At 44.6% G+C, this 21,499-nt stretch overlaps 1 protein-coding gene across 3 annotated transcripts in view; it reads right to left on the bottom strand.

Annotated features, from left to right (window-relative positions):
• PLXNA4 (plexin A4) overlaps positions 1-21,499 on the bottom strand; it is a 553,704-nt gene that overhangs the window by 12,677 nt on the left and 519,528 nt on the right. For all 3 annotated transcript variants that reach the window (XM_068169025.1, XM_068169035.1, XM_068169040.1), the window contains 4 exons: positions 18,226-18,325; positions 14,971-15,161; positions 10,759-10,928; positions 6,800-7,012 (listed from right to left, as the gene is read on the bottom strand). In XM_068169025.1, coding sequence (XP_068025126.1) covers positions 6,800-7,012; positions 10,759-10,928; positions 14,971-15,161; positions 18,226-18,325 — 674 coding nt within the window. The remainder of the gene's footprint in view (positions 1-6,799; positions 7,013-10,758; positions 10,929-14,970; positions 15,162-18,225; positions 18,326-21,499) is intronic.

Raw genomic sequence — 21,499 nt, forward strand, 5'->3', positions numbered from 1 at the left:
AGCAGACGCAATTACAGCAATAACATAATTAGGGTTATGCAATAGCTGGCTGGATCTCGACCACTGAAGGAGGAAGAGATATGTGAAAGGGATAAGGGAGGGCTGCTAGAGCAGAGCAGGGCTGAAGGAAAGCCTGGGAACAAGCTAGCAGCCAGATGTTGTATGGGATGAAGTGAAGCAAGGCAAGGGCATGCTGTCAGTTCCTCTGTTGACACAAAACTGCAGTTTCACTTTTCTGGGAGATGGCTGAGCTACAAAGCTTGCATTTGTGTTGATTAGCTCCACAGAGAAGGACCTGGGAGTGCTGGTGGACAACAAGCTAGCCACAAGCCAGCACTATGCTCTTGTGGCTGAGGCAGCCAATGGTCACCTGGGGTGCATTAAGAAGAGTGTGGCCAGCAGGTCAAGGGAGGTTCTCCACATGCTCTGCTCTGCCCTAATGAGGCTTCATCAGGAGTACTGAGCCCAGTTCTGGGCTCCCCAACTCAAGAGAGATAAGGAGCTACCGGAGAGAGTCCAGAAAAGGCTACAAAGATGATGAGGGGACTGAAGCATCTCTCTGAGGAGGATAAGCTGAGAGACTTGGGGCTGTTTATCCTGGAGGAGAGAAAACTGAGAGGAGATCTTATAATTTCTTATCAGTATCTGAAGGGCAGGTGTCAAGAACATGGGTCCAGACTGTTTTCAGTCATGTCCAATAATAGAATAAGGGGCAACAGACACAAGCTAGAATGTAGGACGTCTCACCTAAACATGAGGAAATTATTCTTTCCTTTGCGGGTGTCAGAGCAGTGGAACAGGCTGCCCAGAGAGTCTGTGGAGTCTCCTTCTCTGGAAAGATTCCAAACCCACCTGGACATGATGTTGTGCAACCTTATCTAGGTGATCCTGCTTTAGCAGGAGAGTTTGACTGCATGATCTTCAGAGGTCCCTTCCAACCCCTACCATGCTGTGATTCTGTGATTTTAAGTTTGCATCTCCTAGTTAGGCCAAGGATTTCATTTTGAAAGTACACGGCTTTTTCTGCTGCTTTTAATCTTAGAATAAACGGTAGAGAATGGATGGGCAGCACTGGGTCCATGGTTGAAGAGTGAATCTGTGCACAGATAGTTTCTCCAGGAGAAGATACCATCCAGCATCATTTCAGTGCAGAGCATGTGTGGCTCTGAGGCTGTACCCTCTATATATAGACACAATTTTATCTTGCCTACTGCCTGTTGGTGCAATGAGGAAACAGCAGGAGCTTTTTAGGTATTATAATTAAAAAACAACCAACCAAACAACAAAACAACAACAAGCAAGCAGTCTTAAGACACACCAAAAGCTCAGCAGAGAGGCAGGGAATGAGAAGTACCCCTTGTCCCCAGGGACAGAATGAGACAATGTGGGCTTTAATTATAGCCAGGGAGATTTTGGCTAGCCATCAGGGGAAATGGTCTGATGGGAAGGACAAGGAAGCATAGGAATGGATTGCCTGAGGGAAGCAGAGGCTCTGTACTTGGAGGCCTTTAAGAACGGGGTATACAAGCATCTGTCAGTAAGGCTTTAGACAGAGCTGATTCTGCCCTGAGACAGGAACTGGTCAGGCTGACCTCCTGAGGCCCTTTCCAGCACTGTGTTTTATTATCTCTACAGAAAACATCCCTCTACCTTGACCCTTGGTAGGCTGTATCTTGAGCCTTCTTTCTGTCAGGGAAAGGAGACAGGGAAAACGGAATTTTTTAAAGCAAAGCCAGGATTTGCACCTGTCATTTGATGCTCTCTTTCAAAGCCCTTGTAGACACCCCAGTGCTTCTCTTTAAAACCTCAATAACTTACAATGCTAGGATGCATGCAGTTTGTAATCTTTATTATACTAACTAGTCCAGTTTGCCTTGCTTGCTGAAGCTAGCTGCAAAGTGGCCAAGAGATATCACAAGCACTGCATGGGAAGCAACCATCTATTGACCACGGAAAGAAATGAGACCACAGATGCAGGACCTGGAAACCAGTGGCTTGGTCCCGTGGTGTTTGTACACTTATAAACTACAGATGCTATAATTCTGAATCCCACAGATTAGGTCACTTCAAAGCTCTTTTAGTCCTGAACCTGGAAAGTCCATTTTGCATGGTCTTCACTGGAAGATTCTCAAGGTCTTAAGGACACTTGCAATGTCTCTGTTGACTTTCAGCTTCATTTTTGAGTGGGTTACTTTTAATGCACAGTAAGCAGCCAAAAAGAGATCAGGTCCCTGCAGGGATGAGAAGAAAGCATCAGCTCATCTCCTTGCAGCTCTGCAGGTATTTTGGGCATTAGTGTGCACTGGAAAAACTCTTTAGCTTCCGCTTTTTTGTGCTCTGCCCCTTTTCTGTCTCCCTCATCCCTGCCTCTACGCCAGGTTTCAGTAGGGAGACATTGTATTGATTGTGATGCAGGCAATTAAATGGTGTTAATGAAGTTCAAACAAGTGTTATCATAAGCTTGGCAGCGTGGAGAGAAATGAAAGGTCAGCCACAGCCCTTTGTCATCTTTTCAGTGTGGTTTTGAATGCTAATGAGGCAGCCCCAATTAGAACAGGCTCCCCTTTGTATTGCTTGGGGATTGCATCAAATGCTCCCAAGTTCTCCAGATTTCTAGGCTCAAAGGGGACATTTGAAGTAAACTTGAAAAGATGCAGATCTGAAGCTGCTCTAATGTAAATTCAGCAAAGCCTATGGAGTTTTACTAACAGAAGTCAGATGAGAATCTGGTGTCCTGTTCCCATTCTTACCCTCTTTTTTTCACTTTTTTTTTTTTTTTTCAATAGACTCATGCAATGATAATGGAAAAGTCTCCACCTTCTTTCAGAACTACAGTGTGCCTCTTCATGCCTTCAACAAAAGCCAAATAGTCTGTCCCCATTTCTTGGGTTAATTCTCCTGCCTCAGTCAGGCCTCATCTGCTGCAGGAACCCCAAGTGATGGCTGCACCTAGATAGCTCTGAGCCAAGCACTTTCACAGTGAAAAGAGCCCCAGGTGTGTGAATTGAACGCTAAACCTGGTTTTCCCCAGAAGTCAGGATTTCTCAGTGGGATTGTTTCAGCAGGAAGAGTCCAGCTCTGCTTTCAATAGTGTTAAAAAATGATTGTTGGGATCAAATTCCTAGCTGACTACTATGTGGATGTAGACAATTGGTCAGGCTAAAATCTGTAGCTATTCCCTGCTCAACATACATTCACCATATAAAGAGGTGGAAAACTAATCCTTGAAAGATGGGAGGAAGGTACTTTCACCCATGCCTGCTTCTTATGCCAAGATCATCCTCTGCTTTGCGTTTTCTGAGTCCTAAATGCACAATCCACCCTGAGAAACCACCATAGGGATGGCTTGGAGGAACCCATCTCAGCCACCATTTCAACAGACCTCTCAGAAGTAAGGAGACTGCTCCAGAGTGCCTTCAAGTTGGCTTACAATCTATCACTGACTAATTGCCCTCTTAGAGTTTCTTCTTCATCAAAGAAGTTCATTTGATTTCAGGTTCTTCTGATTTACTCAACCTCGTCTTAAACTCCCCAGCTGAAAATCTTTTTATCTTAGGATTTGCTCTTTGAAGAAGTCTAGTGGTCTTGAAGGATGCCATCTCCAACTGATGCTGACTACAGAAATAGTTCCAACCGGTCCTGAAAGCCTTTGGATTTGGAATAACTCCCCCAAAGTGCAGTTGCCGAATGGAGAAAAGGAAATCATTAACTCAGGGCAGAACTGGAATTACATTTTATTCATCCTTGATGCTTTTCCTTTGATCTACCATGGCATCCAGGTGCCACTGCCTTGAGTCAATGGAAAAGACAAACGAAAATGTAAGCAGGGCACAAGTTCTAACTACATTCCAAAACCTACAGCTTCCCCTTGCGCTTCAGTGCAAGCTGTCAGACATCAGTGCAGATAACAGCCCAACACATGCTGGGCACAGAAATCCAGTGCTGTTTCCTAGCAGCAGGAAGTTTTATGCACCTCTTTTGCAAACCCAGTCGTTTGGGAAAACTTCCAGGGAAATGCATCACTTGTTGCTGCAGATCACTGGGCAACAGGATTTGGATCCAAAAAGTTGAAAATGAAATCAATACTGGAAAAACAAAACGGGCTTTGCAGCCTCCTGTTTATCCAACTGATGGAAAACAGCTCTGTGGAGAAGGACCTGAGAGTGCTAGTGGACAGCTTCACTGTGAGCCAGCAATGCATTCTTGTGGAAGATCAAAATGAGGTCCTAGGATGCAATAAGAAGTGTAGCCTGCAGGTGAAGGGAGGGTTCTCCTCCCCCTCTACTCTGCCCTAGTAAAGCCACATCTGGCATATTGTGTCCAGTTCTGTGCTCTCCAGTTCAAGAAAGACAGGGAACTATTGGAGACAGTCCAGTGGAGGCTACAAAGATGTTAATGGGACAGGAGCACCTCTCTGAGGTGGAGAGGCTGAGACCTGGGGCAGTTTAGCCTGGAGAAGAGCAGACCGACACAGGATCTTCTCAATGCTGACAATATCTAAAGGTTAGATAACAAGAGAATGGGGCCATACTCTTTCCCACTAGTAGGACAAAGAACAATGGACAGAAACTAGAACACAGAAAGCCCTGGAGCAGGCTGCCCAGAGTTGTGGAGTCTTCTCTGGAGAGATTCAAAAGCCATCTGAACACAATCCTGTGCAACCCAATCTAGGTGAACCTGCTTTGGCAGGAGGGTTGGACTAAGTGATCTCCAGAGGTCACTTCCAATCTCCACCATTTTGTAGTTCTGTGATTCTTTTAAAAAAAAAAACAACAACAACAACAAAAAAAAAGGTGTTGCAGGAGGAAACAGCCTGTTCTCAACCTGTGTGCCACAGTTTGTCACTCAAATGTGCCATCTCCAAACTAAACAGCTAACCAGGGTCATATATAAAACATAGTATTTGGCCACAGAAACCAATATCCACTAGATGTAAGATTGCTAAAGGATCACTAAAGCATGACATCTTTGGGTCACTGTTGGTGCAAAGTGGATTTCCAACTGAATCTCCAACATCTCCTGCCCCTATCCAAGCCAATCCAGCAAACATTTCCAGAAGTTTTTAACCACATCTAAAAATAATTGTTTGGACAAATCAGGGATGAATGGTGTCACTGTTGTAAAAAATGTTATCTCATGCTGACTAGGAGACAGAGCTCTTTGATCAGCTCTGCTCCCCTTCCACAACATGAGAGAAAACCATCTCCACCAAAGGAAACACAATGGTTTACACCGTACTGTGCCTATAGTGTCAGCGCTCTCATGCAACCTGCTTGGCATTATTATCAATTTTAGACAGTGCCTGTGAAATGGAATGACCTGTAAAATAAACCCATCTTTGCATTTGCAGAGCAGCAATCATTCTCCACCTGTGGAGTTCCCAAACCTGAGCAAGTGTAGCATTTTGGACAACAAAGCACAGATCAACTTCTGCAAGGTTTACTCAAATAGACAAGCTCCTGCTCAACAAAGACCGAGATGCGCTATTTGCTTGCCCTGCAGAAAATCTTAGAGAAGTCCCTACATATGTAGGGACTTTACTGTGTCCAGTTCTGGGTCCCTCAATTTAAGAAGGACATTAAGACTCTTGAATGTGTCCAGAGAAGGGCAATGAGGCTGGTGAGAGGCCTCGAACACAATCCCTATGAGGAGAGGCTGAGGGAGCTGGGGTTGTTTAGCCTGGAGAAGAGGAGGCTCTGGGGACACCTTCTTGCTGTCTACAACTACCTGAAGGGAGGTTGTAGCCAGGAGGGGTTTGGTCTCTTCTCCCAGGCAACCAGCACCAGAACAAGAGGACACAGTCTCAAGCTGCACCAGGGGAGGTTTAGGCTGGAGATGAGGAGAAAGTTTTTCACTGAGAGAATAGTTAGCCATTGGAACGTGCTGCCCAGGGAGGTGGTGCAGTCACCATCCCTGGAGGTGTTCAAGAGGGGATTGGACGTGGCACTTGGTGCCATGGTTTAGTAGTCAAGCGGTTTGTGGTGACAGGTTGGACTTGATGATCTTTGAGGTCTCTTCCAAGCTTATTGATTCTATGATTCTATGATATTGCAGACATAGTTACATTGGTGGTATCCCTTGTAGAGTAGCTTTACAAGACACATTCAGTGCAGTAGATTGAACAGCAGAGCTGCAATTCTTGCAGATGTGGATAAAACACCTGTAAAGACCTCTAACCTTTCAAAGAAACACCTACAGAGCTTCAGTCACCAGTCTGTCAATCTTACGGTATCTAATTCAAAACACAGAAAAGCCTCCAAGGAAAGTTGCTGGACTTGGAAGAGGGACAGGTAGTTGTATAATCCTAGGGGATCTAGGTGGCATGGGGACTGTCACAATGATGACAACCCTTGCAATTGACTTGTTATTGCTAGCTTAATGCTGAACTTGATGGACTTAAAGGACTTTTCCAGTCAAAACAATTCTATGATTCTATGATGCTGATAAAAACAAACCACTTCTGGTCTGTGTGGGAAGACTTACATACCCACGTACTTCACAGTGCTCAAACACATTACCACCCCTTCCTGCCTCCCTATGTCACTTCTCAACAGTTTCTCCTCGAGAGAAACAATGGCAAACACCTTCAGTTCACACCTCTAATTAAATTTCCATCTCTTCTGTAAGACACATGGGAACAAAAGACTAATGTGGAGATTTCTACCTAGGCAATAACCAAAGAAAGCCCCAAGGCAGCTACTAAAAGCAACACTGATGATGCCTCCTCCCTCCATCCATGAATCACGGCCTTCTTGTATCACTTGCTTACGTCACTTCTCTTTCTAAAGTTAAAACTTACCTTTCCACCCAGTTCTTGTAGCTGGGGATGTCCTTGGCATACAGAAGCTTGTTGGAGGGTGAATCTTTGCCCAGACGGTGCTCTGAGGTTGAACAGGAGTCCATGAAAGTCTGAGCCACTACAGAAAGGCAGGCATCTGTGATGCTGTTCTTATGGATGTCGAAGACAAACTGTGGGTTCTTGATCATGTTAACCCAGAACCGTAATGGCAGGCTGCAAGAGGGGTGGGAGAAGTGGAAGATGTCAGTCAGTCAGTGCATGGTTTATGGGCTTTGTTATGAGAGCTTATAATGGTAAATGTTGGATGGGAATCAAAGATCATGGTGTGGATTTAAGGATTCTGGAATAAGCTTTGATAGACAATAAATTTCACTACCTGTAGGCCTCTAGGGACAGCAGTAGACTCAGGTGTGTCTTTTGTCCCTTTTATCCATACAAGCTAAATTTTGTCAGGTTTAAAGGCAATGCCATTTCATTGAAGTTGCACATAAATTAGTGGAAGTACAATGGGGCTGATAAAAATGAGTCCTAACTTCCCTACATTAGGGTACTATGTAAAGTTGACCCTGTTGGCTACTTCACCACATGAGGATAAGCACTACGCCCTCAAAACTTATGAAGAACATTTGTCATTGGAGAACTTGGCTCTTAGCCTGAACTGCAGCCTCTCAGGAAAAGAGGTAGGTAGAGCTCCCAGGCTGAGACTAGGAGTGGTAACAGCATGCACTGTATGCTTTGGACATTATTTACTTCCATGACCCACAGCTCAAGTGCAAGTCCAGATATGATCCCAGCACACTGGGCTTAAAGCAGTTGTTACATGACAGGGAAAACTCTGTTGCCTTAAAGGGAAAGAGAAAAAAAAATAAAAGAAAAAGAAAGGAACTGGGGAACAAGTGCTGTAATCTTTGAAATGAAAATAAATCTGCCCTAACCAAGGAAGTGTTATTCCAATTACAATATAAAGTCCTTATCCCACCTCTCCTCCCCCCCACCCACCCCTGCCTTTTTCACACCAAAGCATTCTAGGATTCTATGATTCATTTTTATGAGATGCCCTGAGGTATCTACCTCCAGCTTTTGCCTCAAGCCTTTTTGTCAGGGCAGATGCATTCATATGATTGTGACCTAGAAGCTGAGATGTGTCACTGATCACAGAGTCAAAGTCTTGTCTCTCTGTCAGGTAGACTGTTAAGGCTACCTTCAGTGTCTGCACCTTCCCAAGAGGAGGCTAGTCCTCAGCTTAACAAATTCACCTGATGTTCAGGGTAAACTCCCCAGTTCCTCCATTGCTCCCATTTGCTCGTTACCTTCATGTATTCACAACATCATAATAAATTCAACTCTGGGTCTGACACATTTCAGGGAACAGCAGGCGGTTTATCATGTTCTGACAGAGGGATGACACCACATTTTCCTAAACCATTGTGTGTTCTCCTGAGCCAGCAAGATCACAGAACAAATGTAAAGAAAGCCCCACACAGATGATCCTATCAGCCACATTCAGAAGTGAGAGAAGCTGGCAATGAGATCTGATGGAGTTGTGGAGGGAGAATATTTTACTCTGGGAATGGAGATTCATCTATTGGGTGATGAGGTGGATGAATCATAGAATTATAAAGGTTGGAAAAGGACTCTAAGATAATTCTCTGCTCTGCTGAGACCTTGCCTGGAGTACTGTGGTCAGCTCTGGGGCCCTCCACAAAGGAAGGATGCGGACCTCATGGAGAAGGTCCACAGGAGTGCCACAAAAAAGATCAGAGGGCTGGAGCACCTCTCCTACAAAAACAGGATGAGAGAGCTGGGGTTGTTTAATCTGGAGAAGAGAATCATTTCAGTACTTGATGGGACAGTGTGGCAATGGTTTTAAATAGGGAAGAGTAGATTTAGATTGGACATTAGGAAGTTCTTCACTATGATGGTTGTGGAACACTGGAACAGTTTGCCAGGGAGGTGGTAGAGACCCCATACCTGAAGAGATTTAAGGTCAGGCTTGATGGGGCTCTGAGCAAGCTGATCTAGTTAGGGGATGTCCCTGATGGTTGCAGTGGTGTTGGACTAGATGAATTTTAAATGTCCCTTCCAACTCAATACATTCTGTGATTCTACGATCATCAGGTCCAACCACCAACTCAGCACCACCATGGAGAACTTCTTCTGCAGGTGTTTGGATGGCAAACACAGCCAGAGTGAGGAGGGTCTGCCAGCGCACGTCTATGTGTCTGGGTGCAAGGAGGGGCTGGCAGCATGATGTCCCTAGCTGGGAATAATGAAACCCATGATGTGACATCGAGTAAATTTAATCTGATTGAACAGATTTCTTCAGACTGCCCCTTTTCCCACATACACACTCTGCCTTCCCCCCACAATCCTTCCCCTCCCTCCCCCCCTTAAATAAACCTCCAGCTCATTTAGTCTGAGTGGCTGCAATCAGCCTTAGATTAGTGCCACAGATAATGTTAATAATATGCTAATGTTTCATTAGTTGAAAGCCTCTTTGGTGCATGGGGTTTCTTTATGTCACTGTGCTGTGATGATCTGCCATCAGCATGGCTGGGAAAAGGGAAAAAATGCATGAGCTGGGAGCCCCATGGCTCTCCTCTGCGGTTCCTTTTATAGTCCCTCTATTTGCACAGGAGAAGGGGAGGGAGTGATTCCCCAGGAGACTCTTTCCAGCAGGGAGACTCAGCAGAGAGGAGCTGCAGAGATCTTTTCTCTCCACTGATCTTGGCTTTTTCCTGCTCTCCCATTACCTGTATGAGGAAGGGATGCTGCCTTGCTAGAGCTGATGTCAGGCTGATGTCATGTGTTCAGCCCTAGTAAGGCCACACCTCAAACTCTGCATCCGGATTTGGGCCCCTCAGTACATTGAGGGGCTGGAGCCTGTTCAAAGAAGAGCAATCAAGCTGGTGAAGGGCCTGAACAAAAGTCTTATGGGGAATAGTTGAGGGAACTGGGGTTTTTTAGTCTTCAAAAGAGGAGATTGAGAGGAGACCTCAACACCCTCTACAACTACCTCAAGAAAGGTTGGAGTGAAGTGGGTGTCAGGCTCTTCTCACATGCAGCCAGTGATGGGACAAGAGGAAACAGCCTCAAGTTCTGCCAATGAAGGTTCAGGTTGGATATTAGGAAAAAAATCACAGAAAGGGTTATCAGGCCTTGTAACAGGCTGCCCAGAGAGGTGATGGAGTCACCATATTTAAAAGATGTGGATGTGGTGCTGAGGGAAGTGGTTTAATGGTACTGTTTTAGCAGTAGTTGTGGGATTGTGAACTCTAGGTGAGCAGTTGGATGTGATGATATCAAAGGTCTCTTCCAACCTTGACAGTTCTATGAGTCTATAACTTTGTCACTTTGAAGGAGATTCACATCCACCTTCACATCCTTTAAATGCCTAGTACTATTTGAGTTATTCTTCTGGTCCCAGCTGTCTGCCTAGGAGGGTTCAAATCTCCTGTGGATGCTGCAAATCCCCTGATGTCTGTTATACCTTAAGATATCTCAAATGGCACTAGATGCTTATGTGTGCAGGAGGGCTGAACTCGATTTCCAGCCAGGTCCCTTCCAGCTATGATTCTGTGTGGGCCATCAGATCAGCTCTATTTCCCTGAGACTAGGGTGGGAATTGAAACACCCAGTCTAGATGAAAGACGCTGGTGCTGAATCCTATCTAGATAATTCTATGAGCATGAGCACTGCACCATTTTCCCTCATGAGGTCTCTCATACAAAACAGGGCAAACTGGGACTTGTTTTAGCCAAAGTGCTCCATCCTTGAGAGCATCCTTTAGATTCTGGCATCTTCTGACTTCCCCATCTTTGGGAAGACTGAACTTCATGCTCTGAACCTCACACCAGGCTTCTCAGCTTTCACAGTAGCCAGATCCCAAATCACATGTCCCTCTGCTCTCCCTCTAGTCCAGGACCTGGTACTGGACTCTACTGTGGCATCTTACTCACCAATTACTCTTCCAGGTGTGTCGCACATGGGGGTCATGGATGTTGTGTTTGTCAGCCTGCTCATCCAGGAAGTCAAACATGTATTTGATAGCCAAGGGAAGTGCGCTGCCACGGTGAGCAGTGCTGAAGATGGTCTCAAAGAGGTCGTCTACAAATTTCTGGAGGGTACCCTGTTGGGAGAAGGAAGGAAAGAAACATGTGAGATAGCAAGTGGGAAAATTGAATTTTGGTACTCCACTGAGAAAAGAATCTATCTGTGGATCAGGCCCAGAAAGTGTGATTGAAAAGTAAGAGCTATCTCATATCTGTTAAATGTGACATGAGTTGAACCTTTTAATATTGATGCTTTCAATATGAATCTGTTGGAGTGGGTCCAGAGGATGCCATAAAAATAATCAGAGGGCTGGGACCCTTCTGCTGTGAGCACAGGCTGAAAGAGTTGGAGTTGTTCAGCATGAAGAAAATAATGCTCCTGGGACACCTTATTGTGGTCTTTCAGTACTTCAAAAGGGCTTATAAGACATATGGGGGATATATTTTTAGCAGGTCCTGTTTGACAGGACAAGGGGTGATGGTTTTAAACTAAAAGAGGGTGATTTACACTAGATCTAAGGAAGACATTTTTACACAGTTTGATGAAACACTAGCACAGGTGTCCCAGAGAGTTAGTAGATGCCCCATCCCTGGAAACATTCAAGGCCATGTTGGATGAGTCTCCAAGCAATCTGATCTAGATGAAGATGTTTCTGTTCACTGCAGCAGGGTTGGACTAGATGACTTTGAAAGGTTCCTTCCAGCCCAAATAATTCTACAATTCTAAGCAGTTATGTGCATATTCACAACACCCACTACACCTGGTTAGCAGCCCATAGAAGATGTAGTAGATCAAGATGCTACGGGGCCTCTCTGCTACTAGCACTCCCTGGCAGGGAGGATGGCTGAGCTGTGGTGGGATACCTTGACCTATCACTTGTATATATGGTGGTGGATAGGCCCTGTTCCGTGTTCACTGAGATTCCTCTTTTCTGCATCCTACCCTCAACTGCTTTACTGCATGCATGAGACAAAACCTAGTAATTTTCTATGCTGGCTTTCCTCCAGGGCCAATTCTTATGCTGGGAATAGAAGTCAGATGACTGCAGAGCAGAGCAGAAGGTGTCATTGAGACAAATGGGACAAGAGTACCTGGAGAGAGATGGCTGGTTTATATCTGTGAGTAGTGTAATAAATAACACAAACTCCTCCTTAATGCCCAACAGGCTTCATTTTTTACTACCCATTGGCATGCCACTGGGGCAAACCCTAAAAGCAATGTGTGGATTTGTCAGGTATTGCTCTGCAGACCTCAGTAATGTCTCCTTATGATCCTCTGGAAGGACAATTCCAGACCTTGTGCTTGGAAAACCACCCTGGACAAGCTGGTGAAAGTGGCTGACTTCTACCAAGCAGGTGAAGAGCTGGGATATTAGAAGATGATCAGCTTAGAGAAGGGGACAACTCAGGAGATGTGATAAACAGACTGCAGACTGTGTTTGAGGGGAAAACCAGGCAAGGCATTTTTAACTTGAGCCCATATTTGAACCTCTGCTCTACCATCAGTGATTCATATGTGACCAAACCATATGCCTGCTAAAATAACTAAAAAGGAATCAGATCTCTAGAAAATCCTTCTTGATATGCAAACTTTCCTGTTCTGAAAAATAAAACCCTCCTCTTTTTCTGAAAACCAGAGAAAGAAATGTCTCCTTACTAGAACCAAAGCACCAGATTCCACTAGAGTGGCTCAAGTTTATGTAGTGCTAACAAATACTTAATTAGAAAGCTGGTGTCTCTTGCTGATTTAACACTTGATTTCTTCTTTGGGAAACAATAAGAGATACCTTTTGCATATGTGAACCACTCCAGGGTGAATAAAGCCCTGCAGCACATGTCTGACTCAGAAAGGGCCCCCATGGGGGAATCTTGTTGGTCTGAAATGGATGAGATGCCCTCAGGTTCAGCTTCTTGGGGGGCAATTGGTTCTCTACATGCTCACCCACACAAACACAAAGAAAGCCTCTGAGGATTTTAGGAAAGAGACTCTAGGTCTCAGAGGTCAGGGATTTACCAGAACAAAAATCACTGTCAGTTTAACTAAGTATTCCCTGAGATTGTATTACCAGCTCTGTCTCCTCCTTCCCTCTCTCAAATGGTCATAATGAGAAAAGAAAATTGCTCTGCTCAAGAGAGGAAACAATAAACCTTCATCTTTTCTACACTCTCTGTTGCTGTGGTGGTTTTGCAGCTGCTTTCCTGCCATCTTCACAAAAATACCCCTGAGTGTTGAGCTTGTGATCTGTAAGAGAATGCAGTGGTGGGGTAGGGGACACATCCCCAGACAATGTAAATTAGAACTGGTCCAATGCTTGCTGGTTTACACCAGCTGGGGCTCAAGCCCTGGGGAGCACCATTTGCTTTTTTACTTTCTGTGATCCATCAAAGCATCTTGATGCCAGGGAGCTGGGCATGTACCATGGGCTAAAGACAAAGGCACATTATGTTCAAATCCCACTGCAGTGTAGACAGCTTGAGTGAAGCTGCAGGGAGAGTCAGGCAACAGAGGCAAAATGAGTTGTGTAGTACATGTGCAGGTAAAGCTCTAAGGTAGGACTTAAGCATGTGATAGAGACCCATCTGATGGGCAAACTCACATGGAATTTGTAACTACCAATATTCTGACAAGAAATTATAAGTCAGAACCTCAGAGAAGAGTGGAAGATTAGGTTGTTTGATCACTGCTTGGTGTAACCCTAATCAGAATGGGATGAGATACCACCATGAATCACAACAATTGAGCACAGCTACCATGAAGTTTCCACTTCTGGAATGCATTGAGGTAACTTCCATTTTAGAAAGATTTGGGCACAGAGTGCACTGAAGGGGAACAGAACCATGCAGAAAGCCTGTCTCTGACTATATTGCCTTCCTCACCACCTGCACAAGTTCCTGCTGTGGTGCAAAAGATTTTTGCAGCCTTGTCATTAATGGAAGATTCTCCAAGTAGGCCACCATCCACAGGGTAGAGGAGCAAATAAATGTAAACTCAGACAACTGTTTTCACCCATGTTCCTGTAAAGCCTTTAAAGGTGAGTAGAGGGTAGTCTTAGACTGCAAAGATGAAAGAAGGTGAAAAGCCTGCGATTTTTTTGTCAAGCCCAGAGTGAGTAAACTGCAGCAAGAACCTGCCATCCCCTTCACAGGGAAGGGACAGCATGGTGGTGAGTGACAGTGAGTTGTTTCTGTGCAGACAGTGGCAATTAAGCCACTTTCTGTAGCTGTCCCAGAGCTAAAGGCCACTGCAGTAAGTTTTAGGCCTGTCAGCTTAAGTGATCTTGTGCAAGTGTCTTCCTCATGGTGCTGCATCCCCAACTACATTAAACATTTACATACTGCCCTGCTATGGAGGTTTTACAGGCAAGCACCCACATAGGAGGTTTGTTTTCAGCATTTTTGAGAACATGGATTGAACAGATAAGGTCTTCCCAAATTCTTAAGACAATCTTTGCCCTCTCTGAAGAGACTTGCCATGGGCCAATCAGGATGTGTCTGGAGATTCAGTTCAGGATATGCTTGCTCAGCCTGCACCTGTCTTAATCTTCATTTTCTGTTTGGAGACACTAACCTTTTCATGTCTCAAAGAGGTGGGCATCTAACTCTTCTTCTTCTCTTGGATATAGACACCTATTGGCTGCAACATGGTCAGCCTGCCAAGTCATTAGCATAAGAGTCATTACAGACTTAGGGGAAAGATGGCGAAGAACAACTTGTAGCACAAAATTTAGAGGTTTGTGGCCCGTTTCACACTGTGAGGTGTGACACATTTTAGGAACTTGATGTGAATATATTGACTCCCAGGTTCTTTATTTGCTCAATTCCAGTACAAACTACAAGCCAGAAAAAATCACAACCCCAGCACCTAGCCTTGTGCTGCCAGTCTCATGGTCCTGAGTACTTCACTCCTTGTTGTTCTGCAATGTCCCCTTTCTGACTCTGCTTTATAAATTCAAGCTTCTTCCATGTATACTTAGAGCACTCCTCTTGCTCTACTTTCCTCCTGGTCTTTATCCCCGTTTGGCAACCTTTGAGCAGTCTCTCATTTCCTATGGATAAGTTCACTGTAGCCTTGAAAAAAAAGCCACATTTCTCACCATCTTCCTCACCCCCACCACGTACCTTGGTGGCAAGTAGTCTTGTCAGGTAGATCTCAGAAACCATCTTGCTGCCCCGGTCACCCTCTTTTTGGTCACCATGCTCGTGGTTCTTTACCAAGTGCCACATTTTGACTCCACTTTCAAGGTCAGGGGTGATCATGGGTGTGCGGGAGCGGAGGCTGTCTGGACTCCCCGTGTAACGGATCATGTTTTCTGCAAAGAGAGATTGTAGGATGCAATCACAGAGCTAACTGGGATGAAAAACACCTTTTATACAATCGAGTCTAACCATTAAGCTGGCACTGCCAAGTCCACCACTAAACCATGTCCCTCAGCACCACATCCACACAGATTTTAAATCCCTTCAGGGATGGGGACTCCAGCACTGCCCTGGGCAGCCTGTTCCAGGGCCTGAAAACCCTTTTGGTGAAGAAACCTTTCCTTACATCCAATTGAAACCTCCCCGGCACAACTAGAGGCCACTTCCTTTTGTCCTATTGCTTGTTACTAGGAACAGGAGACCAACTGCCATCTCACTACCACCTCTTTTTGGGGAGTTGTAGAGAGCGACAAGATCTTCCCTCAGCCTCCGTTTCTCCAGGCTGAACAGCCCTAGTTCCCTCAGCTGCTCCTTACAAGACTTGTTCTCTATACCCTTCACCAACTTCATTATGTGTGTCAGCCCTAGTACCTCTTGCATTGAGATGAACAGATTTCATCAAGGAAATATGCTAATGACATGCCACCTAACAGAAGTTTTTCAGCAGAGAGGCAAGAAGACCTCTTCTGTCTGCATTTAGGAGTAGGTACCTCTCTCGTTCATTATATGGAGAGAATGCTCATGCAGATACTGCTGGGGGACTGAGAAAATCCCAGCTGCTGAGTTCTCCCTGAAAAGACATTAGTTTGGATCTCCAAAGTGGGAAGGTCATAGCTCTCAAGAGCTCCACATTTCCATATTAGTATTAAATAAGCTTCAGCCAACCTATTCACAACATTAGGCAGCACAGGTATGTCTCCTGGTGGAATTACAATGTGAGATAGGGAAGATATAAAAGCTGCTGTAGAGACCAGGTCTTATTATCAAAGTGTTGTCTTATGACTGAGTGATTTGCACAACAAAGACAAGGGATGTCAGCCAAGCCAGATGTGATGTCAGTGTCTACCCTTAAAATTAAACAAGACTCAAACCTGCTCTTTCAGTTGTCCATGGAAAAATCTGACCTGTGATAGCCAGCCCTGTCAGCGTCAAACAGTTCAAGGCATATTACCACCTATGCATGGAATCATAGGATTCTTTTGGTAGGAAAAGACCTCTAAGATCATTCAATCCAACCATAGACCTAACACCACCGTGGCCATTAAACCATGTCCTGAAGTTCCATGTCTATACAGCGTGGCTAATTACAACTTGTTTTACTTGTGTGGATGTCAGCCACACCGTACCAGGCTGTTTGATGTAACGGCCAGAAAGTAACACATGGTCTTTTTACTCAGAAATGCTGATATAGCTAATGTGACCTCTTGTCTAGCTCCCCATCTCCAGACATAGGAGCTGCCTTCCCTCCCTCCTTTGGCATCAAAACAATCTAGTAACTCCTGCTCAACCATTGCTTCAATTCCTGCTCCAAAACTTGTTTTGACAGAAAGTAAACTAGAATCTGTGGTGGTCCCCCATAAATCTTCCAGTGGTGCCCAGTGGCAAGACAAGAGGTATTTGGCACAAACTTGAAGACAAGAAGAGGAGAAACTTCTTTACTTGCTCTAGGTGAACCTGCACCGTTTTGGGGCGGGGGATGGCAGGGGATCCTGGACTAGATGACCTCCAGACGTCTGTTCCAACCCCTACCATTCTGCATGCTGTCATTCTGTGAAATTTCCTCTCCAAGGACACCTTTAATCTCTAGATTTTATCACCCTTTGCCTCTGAGTGATGGCACAAGGCATTCCCCTCTCCCTGACCTTCTAGAAATGCTGCAGATAGTCTTTTCCATCCGTAATTAACAGAAGAGTGTTGCACCTTTCTGCAGCAAGATCTGAATCAGCCTCATTAATGCATTACCAGTCTCTACATATTAATTATCTGATGGAATATCCTTTTTCTCTCTGGATGTTGTTTTCTTAATTGCAATTAACAATCACTTCTGACCCACCACATCTTCTCCTCCCCCTGCCTTCTTCCCCACTCCCTCCTCCTGAAAAATCAAATGGCAAAAGAATTAAAGAAATCCAACAGAAATTAACCTCCCTCAAGTCTTCCTTTCCAAAGGTCACTGTGTCTTTCAGTAATTGCAACAACATGGCAAAGAGGATGAATATTAATGAAGTCTGATGGATTGCTCATGTCCTTGGAGAAAGAGGAAGGGGGCTCCTCTGGACATTAAGCAACTGTGCTTCCCTCAAGCTAAAGGGAGTAAGGAGGATTGGAGATGCTTTCAGAAAACAAAATAATAATCATAAATGGATATGACATCTGCATCCAGGTTGGAGGATGGTTTTGCAGCACTTTGGTTGCACATTAGAGATGTTTTGATTTGCCACCTGGCATCACCACAGTAAGATATGTCCTGAGATACAATTCTTGCACAGAGTAGAAAAGTATGTGATGGTGGGAATGAGACTCAGGAGGTCTCAGGCTCTACGAAAGAACTTTTACCTCCAGATCTTTCACAGCTATTTAATGTTGAGTTGTTTAATGAGAAGAGCAGCAAAACCAATATACTACCTTGAGATACATTGATGCAGGACCTCAGTAAATTATTTTTATTGTTTGTCCAGGTGCAAATTCCCTTTGGATGTGGCTGGGAAGGACACACAACACTCACACTGAGACATAACTGTAGACAAGTTACAACCTATGCAGATTGTGGTTGCTCATCTACACCACAGATTCATCTTCACAGCAGACAATGATCTAAGGACTTTGTCCACCATGATGACTGGACCCATACAGTGTGCAGAGCTTCTCCCTTATATCTCCCTGTGCAAACTCTAAAAGTGAGATTCAGTGATCCAAAATGCAGGCAGATGATTATATAGGCTTCCCCTTTCATTAATGAATGAGAAGTACTTCCCAAGAGTAACCCAACCATCTTGAACCAGATACCAAAGTGTTACTTGCCTAAAACCTTTCTTTCTGCTATCCTTCAAGCAACCTTATCAACTAGTGATCTGCCTACAGTTTTCTCTGGTGGTGCCCAGTGTCTTCTAACCACCATGATATTCAGGATCTATTCTCCAGTGCTCTCTCAATCCATGTTAGTACACAAATCCTTACCATACTTGCTGGCTGATGTCCGGGAGACTGTGGAGTTATTGACCGCATTGTAGGCAGTGACTTGCTTGGAGACTAAAGCTACCACAGATCCATCTGGCACCTGTAGAGAAAAAGGGACATCATCAATAAGCATCTGATATCTGACTGAGGAGCATGTCAAGGACAGCAGAAATTTGAGCAGCAGAAATTTAGGTATAATCCTGTGTCACTGTAGGCTAGCATAGCATAGCATAGCATAGCATAGCATAGCATAGCATAGCATAGAATAGAATAGTATAGAATAAACCAGGTTGGAAAAGACCTTCAAGATCATCAAGTCCAACCTATCACCCAACACCATCTTAACAACTAAACCATGGCATGAAGTGCCTCATCCAGTCTCCTCCTAAACACCCCCAGTGATGGTGACTCCCCCACCTCCTTGGGCAGCCCATTCCAATGGCCAATCACTCTTTCTGTGAAGAACTTCTTCCTAACATCCAGCCTAAAGCTCCCCTGGTGCAGCTTGAGACTGTGTCCTCTTGTTCTGACACAGGTTGCCTGGGAGAAGAGATCAACCCCCACCTGGCTACAACCTCCCTTCAGAGAGCTGTAGACAACAATAAGGTCTCCTCTGTGCCTCCTCTTCCCCATCTTAAGCAACCCCAGCTCCCTCAGCCTCTCCTTACAGGGCTTGTGCTCCAAACCCCTCCCCAGCTTTGTTGCCCTTCTCTGGACATGTTCCAGCAAGTCAACATATTTCCTAAACTGAGGGGCCCAGACCTGGACACAGGACTCAAGGTGTGGCCTCACCAGAGCTCAGTACAGGGGCAGAATGACCTCCCTGCTCCTGCTGGCCACACTGTTCCTGATACAGGCAAGCATGCCATTAGCCTTCTTGGCCACCTGGGCCCACTGCTGGCTCATGTTCAGCCTACAGCCACTTTGGACCAAAACTTCAAAGTTTTCTTTCGTGGTTCTTCTGTTAACTGCTAGAAGCCTACACTTGGGCAATAAGACAACTGATGACAAAGGAGAGACTGCTCCATTCAGGTCCTCATTGAAAGCCTAGTGCTGACAATGCTCACATTAACCTCATTAAAGCTGACAGTAGGTTCATTGAAGGAAGCTCTCATGCAAAACAGGAGCATAAGAGGACTAAAACCATCTGAGCTGTTTCAAGCATCAAGGATGGAAAAGCCTGTTAAGATGAAAAAATTGACATGAATATCCATGGTACTTGAGGGTGCCACTCTGCAGCTGTCTGGATATGAACCAGAGGTATGTCCAGGTGGCCAAGAAGGCCAACAGCATCTTGGCTTGAATCAGCAATATTGTGGACAGCAGGATCACTATATTCAGCATTGACAAGGCTGCAGATTAAATACTGGGTTCAGTTTGGGGCCCCTCACTCCAAGAAGGACTTTGAGCTGCTGAAGTGTGTCCAACAAAAGGCAGCAAAGCTTTTGAAGAGCAAGTCTTCTGAGAATCATCTGAGAGAACTGGAGATGTTTAGTTTGGAGAAGAGGAGGCTTATGGGAAACCTTTGTACAACTACCTGAAAGGAAGTTATAGTGAGGTGGGGGTGGGTCTCTTGTCCCAGGCAACAAACAATAAGATAGAAGGAAATAGGAAATGGCCTCAGGTTGTGCCAGGGGAGTGGTAGGTCGGGCATTAGAAAAAAATTCTTAATCAAAAGGATTGTCAAGCCCTGACACAGCCTGCCCAGGGCAGTGGAGGAGTCCCCATCCCTGGAAAGATTAAAAAAAACACATAGATGTGGTGCTGAGGGCCATGGTTTAGTGGTGATGTGGCAGTTCTGGGTCAGTGTTTGGTCTTAATGATATTAAAGAACTTCTCCAAACAAAACAATTCTGTGATACTTTCTGTTCCTTCCACCTCAGTTGCAGACAATATCTAGGTACCTAGCTCAGCAATGGATATGTACATTTCCCACTTTGCCTGATCCTGTCAACCTCTCCATGCAGTTTCCCCCTTCCATGTGATAAATATGTTGCTGGACTTCAGTGACTTCTATAACTTCTTTCTCTTTTCTATGTCAGAAGGTCTGAGACAGGGAAAAGCAGCAAGTTTGGAGTGCTTGTACTCCTGGACGTCATGGTATAGAGTTTCCATAAACAGAGCTTTCTGAAAGGAGCCAGGCTGTCATAGAATCAGAGTGCACTGAGTTGGAAGGGACTGCTAAAGATTATTTAGTCCAAAGCCTCCTGCAATGAGCAGAGACATCCTCAACTAGATCAGACTGTCCATTTCTCCAGCAAGAAAATCTGTGTGGGTCCAATATTACAAATGTTAACAAGTCAGTGGAGCTGTATCAGGAATATCTGTGATAAATAAGACATCACAAAAAGAAGATGGATGAAAAAAACCTGAAAATCCCTGTTAACAATTTCTATCTCTTGTCTGGGTAATAATAATAATTAGCACTTGCATAGAGTTTTTCATCTTCAAAGCACTGTGGAGGCTAATTAAATAGCCCCTTGGTAATCATGGAAGGCAATAATTGCCTCTTTGTAGTTTTAGCCCCACACTTCAGATGGAGAAACTGAGGCAACAGGAATAGCAGTGTCTGCCCCAGCATGCTCCATGTCTGCCCTCAGGATAACCAGGGTTAATGATGTAGAGCCCAACACCCTGGCAGCTGAGTTCTGTCACAGCTCATCCATATATCTGGGAGCTCATTGCCTGGAGCAAATTGGAAAAAGCACAGAAAGAAAGAAAGAAAAAAAAAAAATGGCCAGTTTGTTGATGAAATTAAATAGAAAATATTCCCACTCTCGCTGAAAAAAAAAAAAACGTGTTGTGGAGACAGCCAGCAACTCTTCAGTCAATCTGAAGTGAAAAGTTTGGTTTCCTTCTCAAATTATTGCTTGCTGCCTCCTCAGGTCATCTCTTAAATGAGAGAGAGGGGGGAAAAAAATGAAAAAAGAATCATGTTATAAAACAGAGATTGCCAAGCTGTGATTGAGGAAATGACAACATTGTCAGCTTTGGATTAAACTTAATGAGGTGCCTTTTCTCCCTTTTTTTTTTTTGGCAAGGTAGGAAAGGAGTAGGGGGAGCTTTGGAACAAAATTCCATTTTTTTTTTTTTTTTTTTCTCATTAAATCTATCACTTGTGTAAGATATTTTTGGACATCTTTAGCCCTTTCTTATGAATCTCAAGGTCAGGCACAGATAGATTGTCAACAGCATGGATGTATCCAGGACAGAGGTTCTGTCCAAGTTTTGCTCACTAAGCTGTTGTTTATCTCTCTATCGTAAAAAAATAACA

The sequence above is a fragment of the Melanerpes formicivorus genome, unplaced genomic scaffold (genome assembly GCF_026170545.1).
Source record: "Melanerpes formicivorus ecotype bairdi unplaced genomic scaffold, bMelFor1.0.p_v2 SCAF_3, whole genome shotgun sequence".
NCBI lineage: Eukaryota > Metazoa > Chordata > Aves > Piciformes > Picidae > Melanerpes > Melanerpes formicivorus.